A 27,142-nucleotide genomic window follows, 5' to 3' on the forward strand; every position below is an offset into this window, starting at 1 on the left:
GTCCAGTTATTGTGCCTTATATCTGCATTTTCCCGGCTTTCTTCCTCCCAAGTAAATGTCCCTAAGCTAGGATGCTTGTGGGAGGCATGCCTCTCTACATTGCCTTGAAGGTTAACTCAACTGCACATGAACAATTATATATTTGTTGGGAAATGTGCCATCACAATAACACCAAGCTAAGGAGGGTCCTGGCTTAATGGCAGAGCACATGCCTTGCATGCAGCAGGTCCCCGCTTCAGTCCCTGGCATCTCCCTTTTCAGGACTGTGCGTTAAGAGTGCTATGGAAGACCTTCCTTTGCCTGAAAAGTGCTCCCAATTAAAGCAGACAATAATGAACTAGGGGGGGCAGTTGGTTGCTTCAGCAGCTTTATATAGAATCATAGAGTTGGAAGGGACCACCAGCGTCATCTAGTCCAACCTCCTGCTCAATGCAGGAAATTCACACTACTTTCCCCCACACACACACCCAGTGACCCCTACGCCACACCCAGAAGATGGGGGGGGGGGAAAACCCTCCAGGATCCCGGGCCAATCTGGCCTGGAGGAAAATTGCTTCCTGACCCCAAAGCGGCGATCTGCACTATCCCGGGCATGCAAGGGGCCACAAGAACCAAACATTAATGCAAACCTTCCTGCCCTCCTTCTCATGATCTGCCTAAGGTTGTATGTTCACATTGTAGTATATGTGCGAATGAATTAGATTACTGGTGTTCCACCGAAGCTTCTTCATCAGTGGCATGCTAGAAGCTAAAAATGTCATCCTGCAGCTAGGATTTGTTCTTCAAGGATAAGATGAATGATGAGAGCCAGCATTTTAATGTCTGGGGACAAACATCCTCCTCATCATCTCTATTCCACAGTTATGTGCAGGCCTAGAAAAACTACCACCCATTGGATGGAAGTTCTTGAGCATGTCAAGATTAAATCAATTGCCGATTCACACATTATGGAGTACATAGGTTGGGCTTTAGAGGCTCCTCACCCTGTGTGTCAGGCATCTGTTGTAAGTTCTCCTCCATTCCCATATGCACAAAGCCCAGTTTGGATCAGAACCACTGAGCATCAGGAAAAGGGGCTTCTGATTCCCTCTCATACTATTTTCCTGACCTGAAATGGTCCAAGAGATGCTATTTGGCCCAGTGGGAAAACTCTAATGTTCACTTACACATGAATTTCCTAGCAGACCAAACATTCTCCCCACCCCCACCCCGATGTTTCAGGTTAGGAAATGGTGCAAGGATGTAAGCTGAAGCCCTTTCTCCAAGCACCCTCCAAAGCAGCCATTTTCTTCAGAGAAACTGATCATTGTCATCAGGTGATCCATTGCAATTCTAGGAGAGCTCCAGGCCCTTTGGCTTGTATGCCCTACCTGGAAGATGGCAACCCTACTGCTTGGGCAGTTGTTTTGTTGGCCATATAAAGTAAATTTTACCTACTTACCTACCATTGCAGAGGGGGGGAAAAGTGCTAAACCTGTTTTTAGGTCTGTGGGGCAGGTATGCCCCAATCACCATGGCTTTTTGCTGGGTTATTTATGGTAGACGATGCTCTGCAAAACAACAGTTTCCGCTTATGGCAAATTATTCCAACAATACATCTGCAACAGTCAGCAAGGGGTTATGGGCAAAGGAGAACAGCAACAGCCACCTCCTACCCTCCAACGCATCACAGACGAAAACAAGGACTCTCTTTGTAACACTCCACTTTTCCTATCAAGCCTCTGCCTGAGCGATTCCACCCCCAAATACACCACAATGCTGAAGGTTCTCCTCTGCCTTTTGCAGGACATATTCACTTATTCTCAAACGGGTTTCTGAGGTAGGATGTGCTAGTAAACTAACCATAGTCACTTCCTTCACAATGAATCAGCTTACAAAAAAGCTGCATGCTAAGCATCTTCAACAACATCTGGATATGCAGTTATGCTAAGAGGGATGTGGAAGGAAAACAGTGTGCAACAGGATTGCCAAACTCCAAGTGGGGCCTGGAGATCTTCTGGAATTACAACTCCAGACTCCAGAAATCAGTTCCCCAGGAGGACATGGCTGCTTTGGAAGGATGATTCTATGGTATTTTACTCCGCTGAGGTCCCTCCTCTCCCCAAATCCTCCTTCCCCAGGTATGTGCCCCAAATCTCCAGGAATGTCTCAACCCAGAGTTGGTAACCCTGGCTTTTTAATGTTCATGCATGTACATTGGCGTGCATGTGCATTAAAATCAAAGCAAATCCACTGTCACCAGCTTTTCTCACCACCAGCATTCTCCTCTCACGCCGAGATAAACAGTGCCATCCTAAGCAGAATTAAACCCACACGACTTTAGAATGGCACACCTCTGCTTAGGATGGCATTGTAAGTTGGACACTGCTTGTGCATTGTTAAGTGCAGAAAGGCAGAGACATGGTTGCAAATCAGCCTTCCTGCATGGTCACCAATTGTTTCAGAAACCCGATACCAGCACCTTGAAACCACCTGTCTGCACACGTGCGCACCAAAAGTGAAAAAACTGGTGAAAAGGGCTTTCAGTGGCATATGTGGATTTGGCAGCAATGCGCAGAGACTGAGGGGAGAGGGCTGACATGGCAACTCATATCGACATTTGAGACGACATACCTAAAATCACTCCAGAAGACAAGCATCGATTTGACAAGATGTTTCTGAAAGCAGGGACCGTCCCATGCAGGAGGACAAGAGCTGTCACAAGCAAGGCAGCTGCATGCTTATCCAGGAATTATTCTTAAAAATGTGCCATAACCTTTTGTGAACAACTGCCTACTTTATCATCAAATGTACAAGCTTGTGAAAATATCGAACTTTCCATCCGTCTAGGGAGTGCCCTTGCATAAATACTATCCAGCAGAGTGGCTGGAAAAAAACAACTACACCTCTCCAGGAAAGAAAGAGGAAAACTTCACTGTCCTTAACAAATTAAACTATTGTTAATAATAATAAAAACACCACCATACTACGTTCCTACGAATGGGAGAGACACTGCCAATCAGGGAATATTTGCTTATTTAAGCAGAAGCTTTCCCATTCTTCTCTGTCATTGAACTTGGCAACATGTGGCCTTGTTTTTGTGGAACCTCCTCAGGAAGGTTAAACATATGAGAATGTATTCTGTAAGGTCCTCACCTCACATTACTGCAGCTGCTTTAGAACGATGAGCCCAGATCATAATTGCTGTTTTCCACTGCAGTTAGGTGTGTCCTTTTGTGCTCCTACGCCATTGTCTGTTTTGCTCATGAGGGTTCCAAAATTAGCAAATCACACACTTTATGCCCTGTCCTAACGGCCCATCTTTTGATCAACATCAGATTTAACGCATCTCCTCATATGTTGCAATGCTTTCACTAGAACATAAGAAGAGCCGAGCTGGATTCAATCAAGGGCCCAACAACAGCCAACCAGCTGCCTCTAGGAACCCCACAAGCAGGAGGACTGTAACAGGAACCTCCTGAACCTCCTCCCCAGCAACTGATATAAAGAGGTATACTCCCTCTAGTTCTGGAGGGAGTAGGTACCCATCGTGATCAGTAGCCATTGATAGCTCCGTCCTCCGTGAATTTGTCCACTCCCCTTTTAAAGCCTTCCAAGTTGGCAGCCATCATGGTTGTGTTTCACTGATCTAAGCTTCTACTCTGCAACAGATGCCCCACCCCCCCACCCAGAGCCTGGATTCAGGCATCATGATAAAACAGTGTTGTTATAAACCAAGTTTTTTGGTCATCCTCCACCTGAAAGCAGATAGTTCAACAAACCAGGCTTTGTTTGTTGGGACCAAACTTAGATTTCAATGTATCTGGTTTGCTCACCACAGTTTGTACTAATTGTGGCTTGTGGTGGAGTCTGAATTCACAAACCGTGGCTTGTTGTGTAGCATGAATCCTTGCAGACACCTGGCCACGGAGACAGCTGTGAAGCAGGAAGGAGGCAAGAAGCAGACAACCTGAGGCTTAAGCACAAAATGAGATCTGTTACTCATATATGGTAGACAGATCTGAATTTGTTGCACAAACCGTAGTTTAAACTAAACTAAATGCATCATATCTGGATTTATGTATTTATATATGTACACCCCCTTTCTCCTCAATTGGGACCCGAAGTGACTTACAACATGATTTGTTCCATTTTATTCTCATAAGGTTTCTGTCACGTGAGGCTGAGAGTGTGTGGCTGGGCCAGGTTCACCCAGCGAGCTTCCATGGCTGAGTGGAGATTCAAACCTGGGACTCTCACAGATCCTAGTCCAACACTTTCACCACCACTCCACACTGGCTGTCGCTGTTGACTGCAACATGGGTTTCCCAGCCACCACTTACAGAGATCCTACAGGAGAAGCAGTGTATCTCTGACTACAAAACAAATGGAGGGGCTGTGGCTCAGTGGTAAAGCATCTGCTTGGCATGCAGAAGGTCCCAGGTTCAATCCCCAGCATCTCCAGTTAAAGGGACTAGGTGCATTGGAACACAGGCAGGATGGTGCTGCTGCAGTTTGTGGGCTTCCTGGAGGCACCTGATTGGCCACTGTGTGAACAGACTGCTGGACTTGATGGGCCTTGGTCTGATCCAGCAGGGCTTTTCTTATGTTCTTATGGACTAGGCAAATAGGTGATGTGAAAGACCTCTGCCTGAGACCCTGGAGAGCAGCTGCCGGTCTGAGTAGACAGTACTGACTTTGATGGACCAAGAGTCTGATTCAGTATAAGGCAGTTTCATGTGTTCATGTGATATACGAGATTGGATCCAGCCAGGTTTTTTCTGTGCAATCTCACCCAATTCATGTCCTTATTAAAGTCCCCATCCCACATGTAGGTTCCACATGCAGGTTTTCCATGCGGGTCCCATGATCCACAGCATAGGTTTTCTGATGGTCCGAGGGGAACTCATCCTTTCTGGTCAGATGCAACACCTACTTGGGCCCATTCCTCCCACCCCCAACCACCGGCCCCCAGGACAATGAAAGCCCTTCCTCTCAAAACATGCCGCCTGCCACAACACGAGGCACTTTGCTATTTATAATATGCTGAGATCAACAGTTGAAAACAAGCCGGCCGCTCCTGTCTTCATCAACAATAACCCAACTCTGTATCTTTCCTCTCTGTTGTTCTTTCTGCACCGTCGGCTGCTATAGAGACACCTTTCCCTGCAGCTGGCCAAACGGTGAAGTCAGCTGTTCCCACAGGAGCCACAACACTCCTGTTTATACATTGTGCGGATCAGCCAGCAGGAAGAGTTTTTAAAGTGACCCATTCAGATGGAAGCGCCCCCGCCCAAAGTGTAAATACCCGAGCTCACCACTACGCTGGGCCGGCAAGAGTTTCAGGAATCCCCGCTCTAGAAGTACACAATCCCTGTATTGCTTGTGACATTGAGAAATCAGTGTCCCTAAGGCCGCTGATCTCTGAAATTCTGCACATTGGTTGGAAGGGCTTCTAGCCACAGAGCATATTTGGAAACCTGTTTTCTAATGGCAGAGCCTCAGTTCTGGAATGTGTGAAATAGTAATAAAGGAGCAAAGAATGCCTTTGGGTATCTCCAGAGAGATCCAGAGAGAGCACATTAAAAAAAAAAAACCCTGCCCTTACTTTGGCATGCTAAAGAGTTATTCTCCAGAAAATATTTCCAGCTAAACCATTTCCCCCCCAGACTTTTACATATTTTAATCTTTTTTTTTAAAAAAAAGATTCTCTTGAACTGGAATATCCTCTGCACTATTTTTTTTTTTGCCAACCCTCAGACAGATTAGTTTTAGAAAGTCCCGTGTAATCCCCATTAGCAGTTCAAGTGAGCAGAGCATTAAAGGGGTGGGACGGTGGGGAGCTTATTCTATTTAAAATAGCAATGTTTTTTTTTTAAGGGCAGCGGTAAATGGCGGCCATGTAGACCTAAATCCTCAAAACATTTATTTGGACTTTGCATGCTGAGCTTCTCCCAAGACTGGCCCTCTGCTCAGCCCCTCCAGTAATGCCTTGTGGGTGAAGCCTTTCCCTGACTCAGTTACTTGCTTTGATAGTATAGACAATTCCACACAGAAAAAAAAGATGTGCACAGAGAACTGCTCCCTGCGTCCAGGGAAATCTGCAAAGAGGCCACTGGTCACAGCTCTGAGAAAGCCAGTGCTCTTGAAACCTGGACGTAGTCTAGTTTTTCCTGCCTTTTTGATATGCTTTTGGGGCATTTACCTGATGTCTTTAGTGCTGCTGAACCTATGATTGGTTTGATGTTTGTCCTTTACCTTCTATGATTCTGTTGTTGCTGTTTTCCCCTAGCAGTGTGTTAAATGTTCTGATTATCCCTTTTTAGCACTGGCATTATAGTTGTTATCTGCTTTGAAATTCCCTGGTGGGTAGGACGACAGGAGATTAAAATACTTTAATATGTAAACATAAAGAAATAAACTTCAATTCTATGAATGTTAATGGCCCTTAATGTGAACTTAACTTCTATAGATTGTACCCATCACGTAGAAGTTTTCTCATCACAAAATACATTACTAACGGACCTTTAAATCCATTGAAGGCAATGGACTTAGAGCCTAACTAGATGTTACAAACGGCATGGGTTCATCGCAGGGGCATCCAGCTATACTGTGGTATAATTAGGGTTGCCAACCTCCAGGTGGTGGCTGGAGATCTCCCACTATTAGAACTGATCTCCAGGTGACAGAGAGCAGTTCACCTGCAGAAAATGGCTGCTTTGGAAGGTGGACGCCATGGCATTATACCCCATTGAAATCCCTCCCCTCCCCAAACTCTGCCCTCCCCAAATCTCCAGGTATTACCCAATCCACATCTGGCAACCCTAAGTATAAAGGTAAAGGTCCCCTGTGCAAGCACCAGGTCATTCCTGACCCATGGGGTGACGTCATATCCCGACGTTTCCAAGGCAGACTTTGTTTGTGGGGTGGTTTGCCAGTGCCTTCCCCAGTCATCTTCCCTTTACCCCCAGCAAGCTGGGTACTCATTTCACCGACCTCGGAAGGATGGAAGGCTGAGTCAACCTTGAGCCGGCTACCTGAAACCAACTTCCGTTGGGATCGAACTCAGGTCGTGAGCAGAGCTTTTGACTGCAGTACTGCAGCTTAACACTCTGCGCCACGGGGCTTACCCTACGTATACTCATGAGTAAACACACGTCAGGGCTCAGCTCAACTCAGGGCTGGTGCTCAGGGCTGTGCTTTTCCAGTGTCTGAAATAGTCCGGGGGCCAGGAGGTGTGGCTGTGGTCTATGGAGCCCCTGTGGCACCCAGTTATGAGTGTATGTACCTGGAAGTCAGGACATGCTTGTGCTGTCTCCCATCAGAGCACAGAACACCCCCCTGTGACTCCCGGGCTGTTTCAGATGCTGGAAACATCACAGGGGAGAAGGTAAGAATTGCTCCTTCTCCTGCGCAACAGTCCCATTTTGAATTGGGCCTTCTCTGTGTTTATTCATGAGTTTCCAGTAGGAACCAGAATATGCAGTATAGCTGCAAGTCCCTGTGGCAGACTTGTGCAGTTTGTAACATAACCTAGTTAGGTTCTTAGAAGGGTGTAACTCAGTTTGGGATGGCACCGTGTCAGGTATTTATCAACACTTCCCATATGCAGCCTGTGACGTTTGCTAGGAATCAAGCTGTCTGTCTCCTGTCTGGACCAGCACATCTGACAGCTTCTCTCTGGAGTAGCCTTTTAAAATATTGGTCCAAGGAGCGTCACAGTCCATATATTCTCTGCCCCGCAGGAGGAGGAGGAGGAGAAGAAGAAGAGTTGGCTTTTATATGCTAACTTTCTCTACCACTTAAGGCAGAATCAAACCGGCTTACAATCACCTTCCTTTCCCCTCCACACAACAGATACCCTGTGAGGTAGCGAGCTCTAAGAGAGCTGTGACTAGCCCAAGGTCACCCAGCTGGCTTCATGTGTAGGAGTGGGGAAACCAACCCGGTTCACCAGATTAGCCTCCACCGCTTATGTGGAGGAGTGGGGAATCAAACCCGGTTCTCCAGATTACAGCCCACGGCTCCAAACCACCGCTCTTAACCACCACACCACTCTGGCTCTCTGAAGAAAGAGAAGGTAACTTGCAGGATGGAGACACTCAAAATCTAACTATTAGCAGCGGCCCACAATGGGGATTAAACACTGGCTAAACAAAGCAGGGTGAGATGGAGGGGAAGTCACAGGGAGGGTGTTTGTGTCTCTGGTGTGTATTTAAGTGTTTTTTCCTGTTTTGTTTTGCTGAACTGCCCCCTCATTCATGGTCTCACCACAGCTGTGCTGACTTGCAGCCTTTCAGGAGCAAAGGAATGTCACTGGATGCAAAGAATCCAGGTGTCACTGGGTTCCACTCCACAGATCATGTAGCGATGTCTCTATAGAAATTTATTCTATGGCTTCTATCCTTTTAAATAAACCTTTTTGCTTTACTTTCGAAAGTTTGCTTAGAATCCTTCAATCCAACAAGGTGTCAGAAGTGAAATACTTCTTATTGTTCTGTCACTTTGTTTGGGCTACGCCTTGGCACTTGCATCTATTCTACAGAAGTTATTCGTGGCACTCCCAGATGTATCTACAAAACCTGGTCATTCAATAGTCCCAGACCAAGAGTGGTTGCAGAGCATAAACTGTGGAAAGATTATCAGGATTGTTTACTGTTCTTGGGTACCCAAGACAAGAAAGGGCCTATGCTTATACTCCTTCAGTCCAGGCCTGTGCTTACATCTGAGTTTTTCCATATTTCAGCCATAGCCAATTGCTTTGTTAGGTCTAGGGAAAAGAAAAACGAAGCATGCTGCAGTTGGTTAGCAACCACAATACACAATTCCAGGCACTTAAATTCCAACAGTACAGTTCCTTCTCAACCCAGCAAAACGGTCAAGGCTGAAGCATTTTGACTGTGGTTGTGATTCAGCAGGGTAGTGGGGAGGTGGTGGCAGTTGAATAACCCTGATAATAATTCAATAATTGGGTGGTGGCCGCTGCCTGAGCCCCAGATATATTAGTATGCAGTACTCCAGGCCGAAAACATCCATTCATAACTACGGTATCCCCTCTAGAACATCAAAATTAGGAATTCAGATATTAATTCTGAGCAGACTTCATTGCTCTAATCAATCTTGTCTAATTAATCACTTTAATCTAATCACCCTAACCTAATCAAGCTTGTTAACCTCTTAATAGGCAATTGCTTATAATCAACAAAGCTAAAGCAAAAGAGTTTCAAGCACCCAAGTGTGTTGGGAATGGCTTTCCCCATGACTCACCGCCCTCCTGTGATAGAAAGTTCACCTTGATAAACAAAAATAATTAGCTCTTAATGGTAGTATCAGCGGAGACTGTTGGATAGATAGAAGACAGATAGATCTTTTAAAGCATTCCAGACATTTCACAAACCGAGAAGAAGAAGAGTTGGTTTTTATATGCTGACTTTCTCTAACACTTAAGGAAGACTCAAACCGGCTTACAATCACCTTCCCTTCCCCTGCTCACAACAGACACCCTGTGAGGTAGGTGGGGCTGAGAGAGCTCTAACAGAGCTGTAACTTGCCCAAGGTCACCCAGCTGGCTTCATGTGTAGGAGTGGGGAAGCATCCAGCGGTGAACATAAGAATGGCCCGGTTGGGTTAGACCATTTAGCCCACCATCTCTTTTCACCCCAAGGCCCACCAATAGTTCTGGAGAGTCGAAAAATTGCTGTAGACTAGGGGTCTGCATTTGGCAAAGTTAAACTGAAAAAAAATGGCACCTTTATCATATAGCCGGCAAATCCTGATGCCAAAAAAGCCTAAAAAAATCGGCTTGCGGGGGATTGTTTCGGGATAGCTGGCTAAACCCCTTTTAAGAGGAAGAAAAAACGCTTCAGCACATTCATGCTGAGCACTTTAAAGTCTAAAGTAAATAATTAGTTCTTTCCTGCTATTTTTATAGAGGTTTTTTTTAAAAAAGAGTTTTATTTTACAATTGTGGTTTTAATTGCTAAACTGTATTTTTGTATACTGATATAAAGTGGACTGCATTGTGAAATGGTGGTTGTGATGTGAGCCGCTCTGAGCCCCTCCCTTCTTCTCCATTATACTCTATGGGGAATCTTTCCAGGGCTCTGGGGTCCTGTTTTTTAAGGCAGAAGCACCAAAAGTACAGCATAGCTGCTGGCCACTCTCCTTACAAGAACCCCCCAAATTTGGTAAAGATTCAGTTAGGGGGTCCTATTTTAGGGGAACCATTTTTCCTTCATTTGAGAGCCCATAAAATTGGACTTCCTGACCCTGGTGTATTTGTCTTAAAAACTGCCCCCCCAAAGCCCCAGAAACATTCCCCATAGACTATAATGGGAGCTTGAAAGTTTACATCCCCCTGGTCCATTACAGTCTATGGGAAATCTTTCCGGGTATCTGGAGGGGCTGTTTTTTTAAGGCACCAAATTTGCAGCATAGCTGCTGGCCACTTTCTTTACAAGAACCCCTAAGACTGGTAAAGATTGGGTTAGGGGGTCCGATTTTATGGGGGCCCATTTTTCCTCCACTTGGGGGAACTATTGTCCATGAATTTGTCTTTAAGAACACTTATTTATGTTGTACATTTTTATCCTGCCCTTCCTCCGAGGAACTCAGGGTGACGTGTATCATTTCCCCCTCCTTCATTTTATCATCATGATGACAACCTTGTGAGGTAGTTTAGGCTGGCAGAGAGCGACTGGCCCCCTCTCTTGCCAGGGGTGTAAAACAGAGGCTGGGATCTGCACCAGCACAGTGATATCATCTCATCTCCCATATAGTGTGGATTTAAATTAGAGGTAAGGGGAGAAAGAGACGAATATTGCGATCCTAACCAGATTTCAACTAAGCAGAAGCTCCATGCTTCTTGTAATGTCTAGTTCTGCTCTTGGGCAAGTCTTTAACTAGGGTTTTCTTAGCCAAGCCTCAAGGCAAATTATACCAGCTCTGCCTCTTCTCCACAGTGCAGAAAATCACCCCAAGAGACTATTCTCATGAGTAGTTGGGTGGTGTCAAAATGTAAGAGATAGGAGAGAAAAATCACAGTGATTACAGAACAAAGATCAAATTAATAGCACCTTATGAAAATTTTCCCCTGCCATATGCTCGGGACCTTTAGCACCACGATGTGAGGCTATTTAGGGAACAATTCACAGTTCAGAATAGAGTCACAGGACTGTGTGAGTTACAGAGCTGATATCGCTTCTGCTCCATGCCCGCCCTATCCAACATCTGGGCTATCTTGCCTACGCTCAGCTGGGCTCCAATATTTGGCAACCCTGGAAAATTTCACACACACGCTGGACATGTTCTGTTCCTCTCCCTTCTTCTCTGTTCTTTCCCACTTAGAGTTGTTCGTAGGATTGCCAGGTCTCCCATAGTCACCGGCAGGGGATAGGGTAGGGTTGCCAGATACCAATTAAGTGGGCTGCCCTCTGCCCCTCAGTTGGCCGGTGGGCAAAAGCAGGCCAGCTGAAGGGGGGTGATTAATGATACTTCCGGGTTCACCTGGAGTGATGGGGACACTCTAGCACATTCCTCCAAAAACTATGGTTTCTGGGGTAAACTCAGAAATGATGTTATTGTGCCGATCACCGCCCTACCAGCCCCCCCCCCAACAAAGCTTCCACCAGTGGCGAGGGGGGGCCTGGCAACCCTAGGATGGGGGGGAGGTAGGGTTTCCAGGTTGGGAAACTCCTGGAGATGTGGGGGTGGAGCCTGGGGAGGACAGGGACCTCAGTGGGGTACAATGCCATAGCATCCACCCTCTAAAGCATCCATTTTCTCCAGAGGAACTGACCTCTGTAGTCTGGAGATGAGCTGTAATACTGGGGGATCCCCAGGTCCCACCTGGAGGCTGGCATCCCTAGTTGTTCACATAACGAGCAAAGTTACCTTAACTGCATTTCACCCTTTGCAGGATACCCCACAAATCCCAATTTTAAAATAATAACACTATAAAATATGAGGAAGGGAGAGCTTGGCTGCCAGCGTAAAACTCTACTAATTTCCACCACTTTTTAGAAATAATCAGGGAAACTGTGAGTGGTCCTTCACAGCCTTCAAAAAGAACAAAATAATTTTCACGGCTGGGCATGGGTAGAGGGAAAGCCTTGTTGGTTTCTGCTATTTTGAAAAAGAGCTGGATGAAACTCTCTCAATGGAGCATTAAAGTGGAATGGAGTTAACCTCTAAAATGGTTGCATGGAAGTAGAATTCTACTGATGACACAGGCACTAGCCAGTAGGCCCCTGTGACCCTAACTAACACACATACACAGCGCTAGTTGCAATGGGAATAAAAGGGTACCTGGGGGGGAATAATATGTTGAGAAAATGTTACAGTTGGGCAGCTGGGGAGATGCAAAACCCCATAACTGAATTACCAAAAGGTATATACTTATTGTGACAGAAAGAAATATTATTTAGAAAGCCCCAGGTAACAAGTGGATCCAGCCAGCACAGATCCCTTCACAGTCCCTATTCTGCAACAGTGAAGAGAGTCTCTTCAGAGTCAGGAAGACAAAAAGACCCTTAACTTTCTACTGAATTCAGAAGGCAGCTGGAACCCCTTGCTCACCAGAAGTACTATAGGAAGATATCTTCCAGGCAGGAATGAATATCCCCTCCCCCCACACTCATACGTCTATGATCTCTGTGAATTAGTCCAATAAGCAGTGAGAGGCGTGAACTTTCATCATTGCATAATCTTCCCTCCCATATAATTTGCAAGACTCTGGAACCATAGAAGTGGTTACAAAATCCAATTTGGTTAAAAAAAAAAACACCACATGGTTATTGTAATTGGAGCAGGGAGGGAAGTCATGTGTTTGTTCTCAATAAATTCTTTTTGTTTGCTTTATTGCTCAAGTCTAAACTGGAAAAACTAAAACATATATTAAATGGTTTCAAATAATGTTGCAAGATCTCATCCCCCCCCCCACACACACACACAAGTTCTCCTCCACCCAACTATTTTACCACTAGGAAGTCTGTGTGGACGATCTGAAATTACTCAGATATGGGAATTAATCATGGCTAGAGCATCTTGTAGGAGCCCCGTGACGCAGAGTGATAAGCTGCAGTGCTGCAGTCCAAGCTCTGCTCACGACCTGAGTTCAATCCCAACGGAAGTCGGTCTCAGGTAGCCGGCTCAAGGTTGACTCAGCCTTCCATCCTTCTGAGGTCGGTAAAATGAGTACCCAGCTTGCTGGGGGTAAAGGGAAGACGACTGGGGAAGGCACTGGCAAACCACCCCGTAAACAAAGTCTGCCTAGGAAACGGCGGGATTTGACGTCACCCCATGGGTCAGGAATGACCCAGTGCTTGCACAGGGGACCTTTACCTTTTTTTTAGAGCATCCTTTCTGCCTCTCCTTGCCTTTAAAAACCAGTCTACAATTACACATACATTGAGTAGAGAACCCACTGTGGATCTACAATAGCATATTTTTAGACAGGTTTATACATTTCCAACGTGAACTGAGCTTGGGGGTAACTGGTTCTTATTTTAAGGAGAAGCTGACTCTGCAGGGTGCCGATTGGCTGGTCCTGGCTCACCAGGAAGCCATCATCCTCCCACCTCTTCCTCCAGATGTGCAAAGCCCCGCACCGGGGTTCCTGGGGGGCGTTCCCAGGGTGTGCCGGGGGGTAGAGCTGCTGGTAGACAGCTTCCTGTGCCCCTTCACCTTGGTAGGCTGATGAAGAGAACAGCGTTGCTGTGCCAGCTTTAAACATTTAATGCCCCATTTAAACATTTAAAAAAGCCTCTGAAAGGCTTTTTAAAGTCTTTCGGCATCCAGGGAAAGGCTTTGGAGGTGCCGCGGCAGTGCCTCGGCCATGCTGTCCACGGCCGCCACAGGCTCAGGAATGGGCTGTTATACTTTTTCCCCCTTCGTGAAGGGTATCATGAGGATTAATTAATATATGTAAAGTACACGAAAATCCTTGGCAAATTGGCTCCTATAAATACAGAACCTTCTTTTACAAACATACACATAAATCCTGGTGTTGTCTAAATGACTGTGCAGAAGCGCACTGCATGATCCACAAACTCAACGGGTCACATTTCTAGGAAATTACTGAATGAGAGCAAAGGGCTGTCTGTGTTGCACTAGAAAGCATGAGCTGGCCATTCCTGCTGAAGCAAACAAACGTGTTTTCAGGCAAAGATTTTGTAACCACCCTGAAGCCACATGTCAAAGCCACAGAAGCGGAGAAGTAAAATGCTCGCTCTGTTCTAAGCAAACCATACTCACTGAGTTGGTTTCCGCAGATCCATTCAAATAAGGGCAGCATCTCCCCCTGGGGCAAGGAAGCCCAGCATGACATAGGAACCTTTGTGGATACCACCACATCCAAAGGAGCAGGAAAGACTCCCCCTTTTCCCACTACTGGGGGAAGATCCACCTTTACCAGAACAGATCTGCAGGATCCAACTCCCTGTTTTTTCCAGTTACATGGTAGGAAAAGAGAACATATAAATGCAGGCCTATGCCCTCTAAAGAAAGCCTCCTGAAGAAATGTCCTGCATCTATGCCCTCTGTACTTAAAAATCCTAAAATTTTCACCAAATTAAAGACCAATAATAAATTAGAGTAGTAGTTTGCTTATTTCCCATCACCTTCAGACTTCAGAAAGTTCCATTCTTAACCAGCCTTCTAACTAGTGTTGCCAGCTCCAGGTTGAGAAATACCCAGAGATTTTGGGAGCGGAGCCTGGGGGAGTAGGGTTGCCAACTCTCTCTTCGCCACCGGTGGAAGGTTTTTGGGGCAAAGCCTGAGGAGGGTGGGGTTTGGGGAGGGGAGGGATTTCAATGCCATAGAGTCCAATTGCCAAAGTGGACATTTTCTCTAGGTGAACTGATCTCTATTGGCTCAGTTGTAATAGCGGGTCATCTCCAGCTAGTAACTGGAGGTTGGCAACCCTATTGGGGAGGGCGGGGTTTGGGAAGGGGAGGGACCTGAGCAGGGTACAATGCCATAAGAGTCCAAAGTCCTCCAAAGCAGCCATTTTCTCCAGGGGAACTGATTTTGGTCATCTGGAGATCAATTGTAATAGTTGGCTATCTCCAGGCCCCACCTGGAGTTTGGCAACTCTACTTCCAACCAATTAACCACTTCTCAAATCTGAGACAGAGCAGAGCACCGCTAGACACACACCCATTTGAGTTTATCTTCCCGGCCTTCAGGGCTGGAAACTTGCTTTGAATTTTTTAAAAAACCTAGACGTTTGCTGGATGTGGGTTTTGGGGTTTTTTTTTTTACCCGAGCACTAGTTTATTTATTCTTAGCTTTCTGATCTGCTTTTCTGTTAAAATATAAAGCCAAAAGTAGATTACAAATTATGCCCTGGTGCATACCAGTTGTAGACTTGTGGAATGCTTTGGGGGTCAAGCAGAAGTTAATGTTGCTGCAAAAAAACAACAACCAATTTTTCAGCTTCCCCATGTCCTGCTATCTCCTTGCAGGCAAGTGGAGCCACCATCAAGATTTATTGTATGCGGTCATCCTTCCTATGCCTGTACAAATTATGCTGGCCTGTATAATTGGCAGGGCAATGATACCCAAAGAAAGTTTAGCAGATTAGATGTCTCCCGTTCAACAGGACCAACACAGAGAAGAAATCTGTACCAGACGATACCAGAACGACTCAAACTGTCTTTTGAAAATAAATAAAAATGAGCGCCTGTTGCCATTGAACACAAACCACACTCAGATCCATCTGGATTCTTGTAAAAGCATGTGATATTCTCTGAACTGTCAGTGAAAACAAATTTCAGCTGTTGTTGTGTGTTACGGGCTTGTTGTTGCAGCTATGTGCTAGATAGTACTTCTGGTATGTCAAAAGAGCCATTTAAGTCGTAAAAGTACATTTCCTACTTCCTGGAATGGATGACTCTAGCTTTCACGCAGAAGAAACATTAAATTAAAAAACAAAAATAGAATAATAAATAATGAACAGCAGACTGCTCTGTTAATTGCAGACATCAGAGTGTAACAATGACGTGCAAACACATGAAAAACATTGAATTTCTAGAGCATATGAGAAAAGGCTTGAACTATTACCAACAAACAGTGACTAATTATGGGAAGAAACATTCAGAACTGGTTTCAGCGCCACTTCATATCCAACTAACATCCAACTCACATGGCTTCAAAACTCAACCAGTCTACAGCAGTGGTCTTCAACCTTTCAAGACTCAGGATCCACCTTTAACCTCAAGGCAGCAGCAAGGGGCCTATCGAGCGGCAAAAATATGGAAGGATGTCATGTGACAGGAAGAGGAATTCCCTTATACATTCGGACATGCTACAAACCCCAGTATACCCTTCCATAAGGGGACATCATAAATGTGGACATTGCAGTTTCTGTAAATTTAGCCTGCCTGTTAAAGAGGTAGGTTCAACATCAAACAACTATAAATACACATTGAGACAATTCAGTAATTGTGGCACCCACCATGCAGTTTACGCAGTTCGATGCGGCTGTGGTCTTCTCTACATAGGAAGCACAGTTAGACCAGTGAGAATAAGAATTGGGAAACACCTCTCAAGAATTAGGGCACGCATAAAAGATGCTCCATTAGTGGAACATTTCATTCAAAAATCCCATGGAAATGAGGATCTTTCATTCTTTGTATTGTGGGCATTTAAACCTCGTCCGTTTCAAAGTTCAAATACCCATAGAATTTTATTACAAAATGAAATGAAATTTATCTATGCATTAAAATCATTAGCCCCTCATGGGCTGAATACAGAATTTGATTTGTCATGTTTTGTATAAGCTGTATAAAATGTTGTAATGTTTATACTGCTTCATGTTGAAAATGAATGGAATCTATGTTGCACAGAGGAATAGGAGATACCATGATATTTGGCAACCAGAAAACCAGAAAATAGATAAGTCCCCTTTAAGATGGGGGAAAAAGGCACCTAAGACAGTGGTCGGCAAACTCATTAGTCAACAGAGCCAAATATCAACAGTACAACGATTGAGATTTCTTTTGAGAGCCAAATTTCTTAAACTTAAACTATATAGGTTGGTACACTGTTTATTAACTTAAGAAACTTTAATTAAAGTTTTAAGTCTTAATTAAACTATAGCTACACTGAATAAAACTTGATATCATACTTAATAATGATCTTATTTATTGATAAAAATTAAATTGTAAGTAAGGTATTCATAAAATTAAATCATGACAATGACTGACAAACACTTAATGTGAACAATGGCCTTGATTCTCCCCGACCCCCACTGACTTCTCGGCGGCCGCCCTGGCGCATCCCAGCCACCTGGGCCTCCCGTGCTCGCCTCTCGGCCTCCTCCTCCTCGCCGCCGCCTGGGCTCTTTCATTCCTTCCCTCCCCTGCCGTCCTGCCGTCCGCCCCTCCTCAGCGCCTCGGCCTCCGAGGAGGAGGAGCAGGAGGAAGAAGAGGAGGAGGAAGGCGGAGGTGTGTCCTCCCCCCCTCCCCTCTCGCTGGCGTTCTCCAGTAGCGGAAGGGAAGGGCAGGCCACGAGGGCGACGCGCTGGAGCTTGCAGGTGAGGAAGGCGGGGGAGGGTGTGTGTGTGCGGGATCGGGGCCTCCCTCCTTCTCCCCGGTGCTTGGGCCAGCACGTTGCAAAGATCCGCCCCCCCCAGGTGCGGCGGCGGCGGCTCTGGGCTGGCTGAAAGGCGGAGAACTTTTGCGGGACTTCTGCGTGCGCGCAGAGCCCAGCTGGGGCAGGGAAGGGATGCCAGGCTTTCCTCCGCTGCGAAGTGCAGCCCCGATCCTCCGCTGAAGGAAGCCAGCCCCCCCTCCCCGCGCCCTCCGCTCCCGGGGAAGGTGGCTTCTCTTGGGTGGGCGGCCGCGATCCTGCAGCCCAGTGCCGCACTCAAGGGGCCAAAGAGCCGCATGCGACTCTCGAGCCGCAGTTTGCCTACCCCTGACCTAAGACAATACACACCTGAAAGGTATGTAAGCTACTATCAGCCCCTTGATTAGTATAGCTACTCATAGGAACCCTCGGAGGTCTTAAGGAGAGGTGTGCATACACATTAAAAATAAGGTATGAGTTCAAATGACTAACATATTTTTATACTGTATGTATAAGTGGCATGATGCAGAAAAGAAAATTCTGTCCTAATATTGTTATAATTTGTGTTTATAGAATTCTACTACCGGGTAATAAGCTGAGGAAAGCAATATGAAACGTGTTTGATATCCGGAGGACACGTCCTTATTGCACCTAGTATCCTTCGGGATAAGGTTCATTTTTTTCAACATTATGGATGAATTAGATAAGAGTTGGCAACCTTGTTGCATCCCCGTGCTTGGGGACACAAAGTATACATTGTCTGCAATCCACAAAAGATATTGACATGTGCAACTTGCAATTCATGAATGAAAGAAACTGACAAACTGTTACTGTTGTGGAATTTCCAGACGGGAACCTTTAGGATTATAACGGACAGACTGATAAAGGACAAACTGGAATATTTTGGGTTATATTTTGTTGATTTGATTTACATGTATATGAAATTGGAAGTGTGACATTAACACTGCTATGTTGTGGTTTCATTGAAAAATAACATAATAACCAAAAAAGTTTTTTCTTGTGTTCTGTTTTGCTATTTTCATCTATAAGTATCTGTGATTGGAAGTGTAATGTGAACACTGTTGTGCTTTGAACTTATTGACAAATAACAGACAAAGATTGTGGTCTGAAAAGATTTGTTTATTTTTTGGAATAAGAGTTGAGCAAGTGTGCTGTATTACTTTTGAAGTACCTGGAGGTTGGCAACCCTATGACTAGGTCAGGCTCTGAGTGGCTCACAACAAAAATACAATGCAATAAAAATACCATATATTATATACAGTTAAAAATTAATTTACATTAGTTTACAAACAGGCTCCGTCAAAACTATAAGCAGTAAAAACAGTGTTGGGCCACCATCCAGAGGGAGATCTCAGCCAAAGGAAAGCAACCCTGATCAAAAGAAGGAAAAGGAGGGAGAGGGAGGCCAGCAAGATGGAAACTGTCGCTGCCCTCAATCATAGGGCTGGTGGAACAGCTCAGTCTTACAGGCCCTGTGAAACTGTTTTAAAGTTCTGCAGGGCCCAAATCTCACTGGGCATGGCGTTCCACCAGGCTGGGGACAAGGCTGAAAAAGTCCTGGCCCTAGTCGAGGACAACCGGATACTTTTCAGGCCAGGGGTCATCAGTAGGTTCTCTCCAGCAGAGTAGGGTTGCCAGGTCTCTCTTCACCACCGGCGGGAGGTTTTGGGGGCGGAGCCTGAAGAGGGCAGGGTTTGGGGAGGGAAGGGACTTCAATGCCTTAGAGTCCAATAGCCAAAGCGGCTATTTTCTCCAGGTGAACTGATCTCTATCGGCTGGAGATTAGTTGTAATAACAGGAGATCTCCAGCTAGTACATGGAGGTTGGCAACCCTATAGCAGAGCGAAGTGCTCTTTGGAGGTTTGCCAAACATCTGAGCATATATGATGTCTGATTTTTAAAAAATGTGAATCGCTTACTTATTTCCCAAAGCCTTAATATTTAGCAATTAGATAAATATTTTTTCAATGTTTAAAAAGTACTTACAACAAATACAATTTGTTTCCTCATTACTGCTCTGTGAAGTTGTTCACTATATTCCCATGACACAGACTAACTGGTGTGAGCAGGCAGGCACATCAAAACAAGTATATTAGTAACTTATTCACAAGGAAATAAGTAATACTTACCTTTGGTCTTTCTACATCAACAAACATGAAGCTCCCATACACTGAATCAGACCATTGGTCTTTGAAGAGCATAGAATCATAGAATCATAGAGTTGGAAGGAACCACCAGGGTCATCTAGTCCAACCCCCTACCCAATGCAGGAATTTCACAACTACCTCCCCTACACACACCCAGTGACCCCTACTCCATGCCCAGAAGATGACCAAGATTTCTGTGGTGAAGAAAAGCTGGCAAATGACAGCAGACTGAAGAAACTGATGTGCTAAAGTGCTCTCTCGGGTCTGGACTATGAACTAAGTTTGATTTCCAGCTCTTTATGTGATTTTTAAACTGATGATTTAAACAACAAGCGTCACCCCCTCTTTCTGGATTACAAACTGCAGCCAATCTAGGCTTTTTGGAATGGGAGACAAAGACAAAAAAGATACAGAAAAACATCCTAAAGGACTCCTTAAAGATACTAAGCAGCTCCAGATTCAGCAAACTTCACTATCCCAGAGAAGAGCCTCTGCATCTAATATAACTGTTCCATTAACCACTTCACCAGTCCAAACAGGGATATCTGTGGCTGTAAAGATGACACCTAAACCAAAACCTGAAGTCACCCTGAACTCTTTACATGAACTGATGACTAAAACATTTCAGGAGGTGGCATCAGTAAAGCAGGAGGTGGAATCAGTAAAACAAGAACTGACTCAAAATACAAGGGTATTGTCATAACATGGACTGACACAAACAGGACACAGGGTCTTATTCCAAGACACTGAAAGACTGGACAATTCTACCAACTATTTTGTCAGATTGCACAGAGAAGCCATTGAAATTCATAAACATCAGCACAACTTTAACAGAAAAGAGGAGAGTTTAAGAATGAATAAGGCTTGGCTTCCTGCCCTGAAAAACCTCCAGACAAAGACAACATTCAACAATAGCCATACAGATTAGCTTTGGATTACACACATTAACAGATCACTTCAGGATACAATGGTTCCATATTAACATACCATACCCTCATTAGCACATTATCTTGATACTTACAGGACAATACTTTTGCAGGACAATACTCAGCTCAAACCCAACCCCTTTCTGACTATATATTACTCTTCCTACACCCTTGACACTGAGAGACACTGTCCTTCAATGTTACTACTCTGAAGATGCCTGCCACAGTTGCTGGCGAAACGTCAGGAAAGAAAATTCCAAGACCACGGTTACACAGCCCGGATAACCTACAAGAACCAATAAGCAAGTTGGATTTAATAAAAATAAATCCATACTAGAAAATATAATAATAAAGGAAAATAAAGGATTGATAGGAAAGATATATAGATTATTAATTGAAGTAAATTTAGAACAAGAAAGAATTAAACCAGTAATGGTGAAATGGATGAAGGAGTTAGGATATAATATTGATTTGGAAACATGGGAAAACTTATGGAAGAAAGAATTCAAATTTACAATAACCAATGAAATTAGAGAGAACTTGTAGGAGATTTACCTTCAAGAACTTATATAAAATGTTTTATAGATGGTATATAACTCCCGTGATGATAAGCAAAATGAAAAAAGGAGACATGGATTTATGCTGGAAATGTGGAAAGGAAAAAGGAACTTTTATGCATGCATGGTGGATATGTAAAAAAATAAAAAATGGAAAAAATTAATAAGAGAAACTAATAATTTGATTAATACAAGAGTAAAAAGAAATCCTGCATGTTGTTTATTGGGGATTCCTCAAGAAAAAATGAATAGAAATGATAGGGTCATTTGTCAATATAGTTTTGCTGCTGCAAGAATTATAATAGCCAAAGTTTGGAAGCAAGTAAATAAACCTTCAATTAGTGACTGGAGAGAAAAATTATGGATGTATATGAGGATGGCCAAATTAACAGAATTCCTACATGGAAAAGATATGGAAGAATTTAAAAAAACATGGACGAAGGCTGTCACATATTGGGATAAACTGGTAAAAATGGATTTTACTATTTTAGTTAATGAGTTATAGAAATAAGTTTAACTTTTTTTATCTTACTGCCAATAGTGTTAAACTGTTTAGACCAGTGGTTCCCAACCTTTTTTTGACCAGGGACCAATAAGACTTTTTTGTTCAGTGCAGGGACCCCAAGGTTCAAAATAAAAATTCTGAGAATTTGAAAATAAACTTTAATCATAACTGTTAAACATTAAGCTTAGAATAATATTTGAATATATATTTTATAATAGAGAACTTTTAATTGAAAATATTAATTTATTATGGGTTTATAACTTTGTTTCGCGGACCTTAATTTAGTTCTCGCGGACCCCTGGGGGTCCATGGACCCCTGGTTGGGAACCAGTGGTTTAGACACTTCTCCAGATGTCCGGTGACAGGTCACTTTTTATGGTGGGTGGTGGGTCAAAAGAATATTTTGAATTTTGTAATTTTGCAATTTTGATTGTATTAAGCAGATTATATAACTGATACTCTTTTGTATTTTTTTTTATTATTGTATTTGTTTGTTTTTGTTTTAGGTGTTGTTATAAAAATTAAAAAAATATATAAAAATAAATAAATACCGTAAATACCCAAGCAGAGCATAAGTGGTGACAAAGAGGCAGAGTTCTGAAGAGCAACCTGAACTTTAAAGCTGCAACTCTAGTTTCAGCTGGAAACTCTCTTCTCCACATTTTTTCCTTCCAAAACTAACAGCTCAGGGTGTGTGTGTGTGTGGGGGGAGGGGGTCCATTTCATTAAATGAAACCATCCAGGAATTGAAAGATTAGACCTTCTCCTTTAATCTTAATCACAGTGGTGACAATTTTTTTTTAACTCCTTGGGAAGATCTGGCTACTGTTCTCTCACCTCCTTGTCTAGTTTGTCCCCCAGTGTCTCTTCCAAAACAGCCAGCTTCTCTTTCCAACACAAGTTCACAAGTTCACAAGGTTGGAAGAGACCACAAGGGCCATCCAGTCCAACCCCCTGCCGTGCAGGATCCCACAATCAAAGCACTCCCAATAGATGGCCATCCAGCCTCTGCTTAAAGACCTCCAAAGACGGGGACTCCACCACCCTCCAAGGCAGCGCATTCCACTGTCGAACAGCTCTCACCATCAGAAAGTTCTTCCTAATGTTTAGGTGGAATCGCTTTTCTCTTAGTTTAAATCCATTACTCCGTGTCCTAGTCTCTGGAGCAACAGAGAACAAGCTAGTTCCCTCATCAACATGACATCCCTTCAAATATTTAAACATGGCTATCATGTCACCCCTTAACCTTACAAGTTTAACACACACAATTAGACCTGCCCCCCTCCCCTTTTCCACCCCCTAAGGGGCTTCTTATTCATAGAACCATAGAGTTGGAAGGGACCTCCAGTGTCATCTAGGCCAACCCCTTGCGCAGTGCAGCAAATTTACTACTTCCCCCCTCCCATATCCCCAGTGACCCCCTACTCCATGCCTAGAAGATAGTAAAAAAAAACAACAACAACGTTCAGGATCCCTGGCCAATCTGGCCTGGAGAAAATTGCTTCCTTTCTCCAAAGTGGCGATCAGCATTACCCTGGGCAGGTAAGAAAGGGCCAAGAGAGCCAAGCATTGACACAAGCCTTCCTATCCTTCCTCTCATGATCTGTTCAAAAGCAGAGACATCACCAGCTATCAGAAGACAATCTCATAACTCTTAGCTCCCATTTTCCACAATGTCATTTGACCCCCCGTTCTATTAACCAGCAATCTGCCTAACCAAGTAAGAGTCAGCTGGTAGCCTGAACGTTGGAAAACAAATGCTTGTCTCACCCCACCCTTTACTGTACACGGTGCCCAGGAAGCAGCCACGCACTTGTATAGATCTGACATTAATCGACTCCCTGCTGCACTTTCCAAGTAAGTATCTGGCTATTACAACTGTTGACAGCAAAAACAAAATGGCTCCTTCTGGTTACGGCCCACAAAATCTTCTGCTGTAACAAATCTGTCTCTCTTTACGAGGACAAAGTATCCTTTTCTTCCACCGCAACAAACGAACACAAGCTACTCCTCTGGAACTCGTGACCATGTGATTCTAAGCATCTTTACTTAGAAGTAGGTCCCTTTGAAGTCAATGGGATTCATTCTGAGTCAAATCAGAGGAGTGGGCATTGTTGACCCCCATGCCATCTATATCTGCGGTGCATTGCTGCCTAAGCCAAAAAGGAGGCTCTTAAGTGAGGAATTTACAATCCAAATATGGATCGAGAACAGAGGGAGGAGCAAATGTAGGTTAAAATACTGCGAACTCATTGTGGTTGGGAAGGGAAGGGGTTAAGCAAGGCCTTCAGAGTTGGATGTGAGGGCGATCTGGCTGCGATATCTGTCACCCCATTGATCCCCAGGGTTGGTTCGGCTGATCTGGCTGGCTGGGCAGGTGTCCCCTACCTCCCTCGCCGCTCCATGTGCGTCTCTCCCAGGGCTGCGCGCTCTGTGGAGGAGGACGACAGTCCCAGATAGAAGGAGTGTTCCGTTCTTCGGTCAAGGGTATATGATAGCCTTCAGAGTAAAGGTAGATTTGGACAAGGAAAAAGAGGGGCCACAATGTGGGTGGGGACTGCTAGGTAGGATTGCCAACTCTAGGTTAGGAAATTAATGAAGATTTGAGGATGGACCCTGGGGACGGGATGAGAATTGATCTCTGTAGTCTGGAGATCAGTTGTAATTCTGGGAGATCTCCAGGCCCCACCTGGAGGTTGGCAGCCCTGCTACTAGGGAAGGTTGCCAACCTCCAGGCAGGGACTGGAGATCTCCCAGAATTACAGCTGATCTCCAGCCAATAAAGATCAGTTCCCCTGAAGAAAATGGCTGCCTTGGAGGGTGGACTCTATGACATTATAGTCCAGTGAGGTCCCTCCTCTGCCCAAATCCTACCCTCTTTAGGCTCCATCCCCCAAATCTCCAGCAATTTCTCCATGAGTTGGCAACCCTACTACTAGGCCTTCTCTGTCTTACAAACAATATGAGGCACCCAAGGTTTGCACAATTGCCTATACAGACATGCAGTACTGTTTCTCATACATGGAACCAATATATGGCATATCTATGCTACAGACTACACTAGTTGAACTGTGAACATCATTCCCAGGGATTGCTAGGGACTGTGAGTTACATGCTATGGCTCCACAAGCAGATGGTGCTCATGGTAGCCCACCCTCCTCTTCCTAATGCTGCCCTCTGTGATCCTTGAAAAGGCATTGCTGGCGATTGTGCAACCCCCATAAACAAAAAGTTACTGGGCATAGAAGGCTGTAATGATGTTGGGGAAATACAGCAAAATTGTCCCCATCTTACTCTTGCGCCTAAGGAACACTTGGTGAAGCAACCACGGCAGAGCAAGAGCCACTGCAATTCACACAACCATAACATCTAACCCGTAAGGGGGGACGGAGTATGCCCATCACACTCCCAAAACCACAGTTCTTTGGTAGACAGTGTGACAGTTTATCTGGCATAATGAAAACCCAATATGCATTTGTGGCATAAAATGGAGGAGAGGAAAATGATGTAAACTGTTTGGGGGGAAAGAGGGGCAGTCATAATATTCCATAAGGAATCTGGCTCCCGGCTCCCACCCCAATGGTATTTCCTTACTTAAGCAGCAAAGGTAGGATCAATGAATAATCAATGAAGCCTGATTATTGGAGGTTTGGCTGAGAATGGGGCTGTCTGAGCAGGGCTGTCGAAGATAGGACACTTTGGAGGACATTGATTCATAGGGTCACCATAAGTCGGAAGCGACTTGACGGCACTTAACACACACACATGTACAGTAAGTAACCCAGCCACCAATACTGGGATACCATCCATGTCACCTTGAAACTGGCAAGCTGTTGTGTCTTGCCTAGTTTAACAGCCCTACAGACTGAACACTCTTAAGTTGAATGGTCTCTCTCTCTCTCTCTTACACACACACACACACCACACACACACACACACACACACAGAGATTTGGTGGATTCTTTTCTGCTGCAGAGTTTTGATTTCAATCTGTCCATCATAAGCTGCGTTTTCAAGAGAGACCGAGTGCTAGGAAAAGCACTCCTTTGAAAATAGATTCCAAGGAGGACAAAGACAGAAGAGCCTGAAAGTGCCAGATCAAGACGTTTTGTTTCTCTAGGAACCCCAGGTAGGAACTCCAGTGTCCTCCTCCCTTGCTGACCCTGGGCAATGTTTATTTCTTTTTCCTCCTGCCTAGGGTTGGGAAAGCTTTCGAATCAAGCACAGAAGGTCTTTGTGAGGAAAGGGCAGAGATGGAATAACTTTCTCCCAGTCTTGTGAAATATGTGCTCGCCGTCCCCTCGCTCAGACCTTCCCCTCTCGAGAACGTGAGAAAGTTCTTTCAAATAACACAGTGCATGCCTCCCCTTCACTTCTTATTGCATTCAGCAGGGGAAGCTAATCATCCCTTTGACAGGCAGAGCAGGCAAGAGGATCCTGTAATCAGCTTGACGCCAAAGTGGGGGAAAGAAAAACCCAAGAAGAGACTTCAGAGTATACTAGAGAACCAAACACAGGAATGAGTGAATGACAGGCGATCAGGCCGTCGTTCCCTTCCCCACCCCCTTGATACGCCAAGGACTCACATGAAGGTTGATCATTTCTCTTTCTGATCCCATCCTTTTGCCTCCCAGGTTTCCTCCTAGGTCCTCTTGAGCCTGCACAAGAGACCAAGTATCTGCAGCCCTGTGGACTCTCCAGTTAATTTGCTGGGTGGGAGGGAAAGTACAGCTGCTGGAACAGAACTGCTATTCATCTGATGTGGGACGCCTGCCTTAGCTTCAGCTTTTCCGGGGGGGGGGGGTGAGGAGAGGAGAAGAGAAGGGGTGGTGGTATGATGGAAGAAGCAGCACATGAATTCTTTATTGTCTCTGAGATGCTGAATGGTCCTCCTGTCACGTTAGCCAATGACTACATGTCTCCACAGCTTCTGGATCCAGATGAGCCCTGTGAGATCACTCGGGCCGTGTCTCTGTGTGATGCACGCAGCGTACCAAGGGGTTCGTGGCACAGACCAGACAAGTTTCGGGCACAGTTCCTAAACATGGTCTGTAGCTCCGGCGCTCTTGTGTGCAGATGGCTTCACAAACATGCGGCTATTGACAAGTTACGGCGACTCAGTCACACTTGTGGGCTGCCAAAAAGCAAGTGGGGGGAAAGCCGCAGAATTGCTAAAAAGTATTTTTTTTCCAGTCTGGACTGTATTTCCAACCCACCAAAGTGTGACTTGAGCTCACATGCTAGCTGATGTCAATGCCTATAGAGAGTATAAGAAGCTCTATGGTCGTTTATGCATGGGTACTTTCACTCATGTTCGCCCCCGTTCTGACTTGGTTGTTCTGTGGAGTCAAGCATAAGTTTTCCATCCATTAGAGATTATCTTGCGCCAGCCCTGGCAAATCCTGGGTCTTCCCATTCCTGTAATAACACAATTCT

The 27,142-nt window shown here is 44.9% G+C and overlaps 1 protein-coding gene across 1 annotated transcript in view; it reads right to left on the reverse strand.

Annotated features, from left to right (window-relative positions):
* NINJ2 (ninjurin 2) overlaps nucleotides 1–26,473 on the reverse strand; it is a 66,197-nt gene extending 39,724 nt beyond the window's left edge. The window contains exon 1 of the mRNA XM_056846773.1: nucleotides 26,293–26,473. Coding sequence (XP_056702751.1) covers nucleotides 26,293–26,325 — 33 coding nt within the window. The 5' untranslated portion in view covers nucleotides 26,326–26,473. The remainder of the gene's footprint in view (nucleotides 1–26,292) is intronic.
* Between the last annotated feature and the right edge of the window lie 669 nt (nucleotides 26,474–27,142).

Source organism: Euleptes europaea, chromosome 3 (assembly GCF_029931775.1).
Source record: "Euleptes europaea isolate rEulEur1 chromosome 3, rEulEur1.hap1, whole genome shotgun sequence".
In the NCBI taxonomy this organism is placed as follows: domain Eukaryota; kingdom Metazoa; phylum Chordata; class Lepidosauria; order Squamata; family Sphaerodactylidae; genus Euleptes; species Euleptes europaea.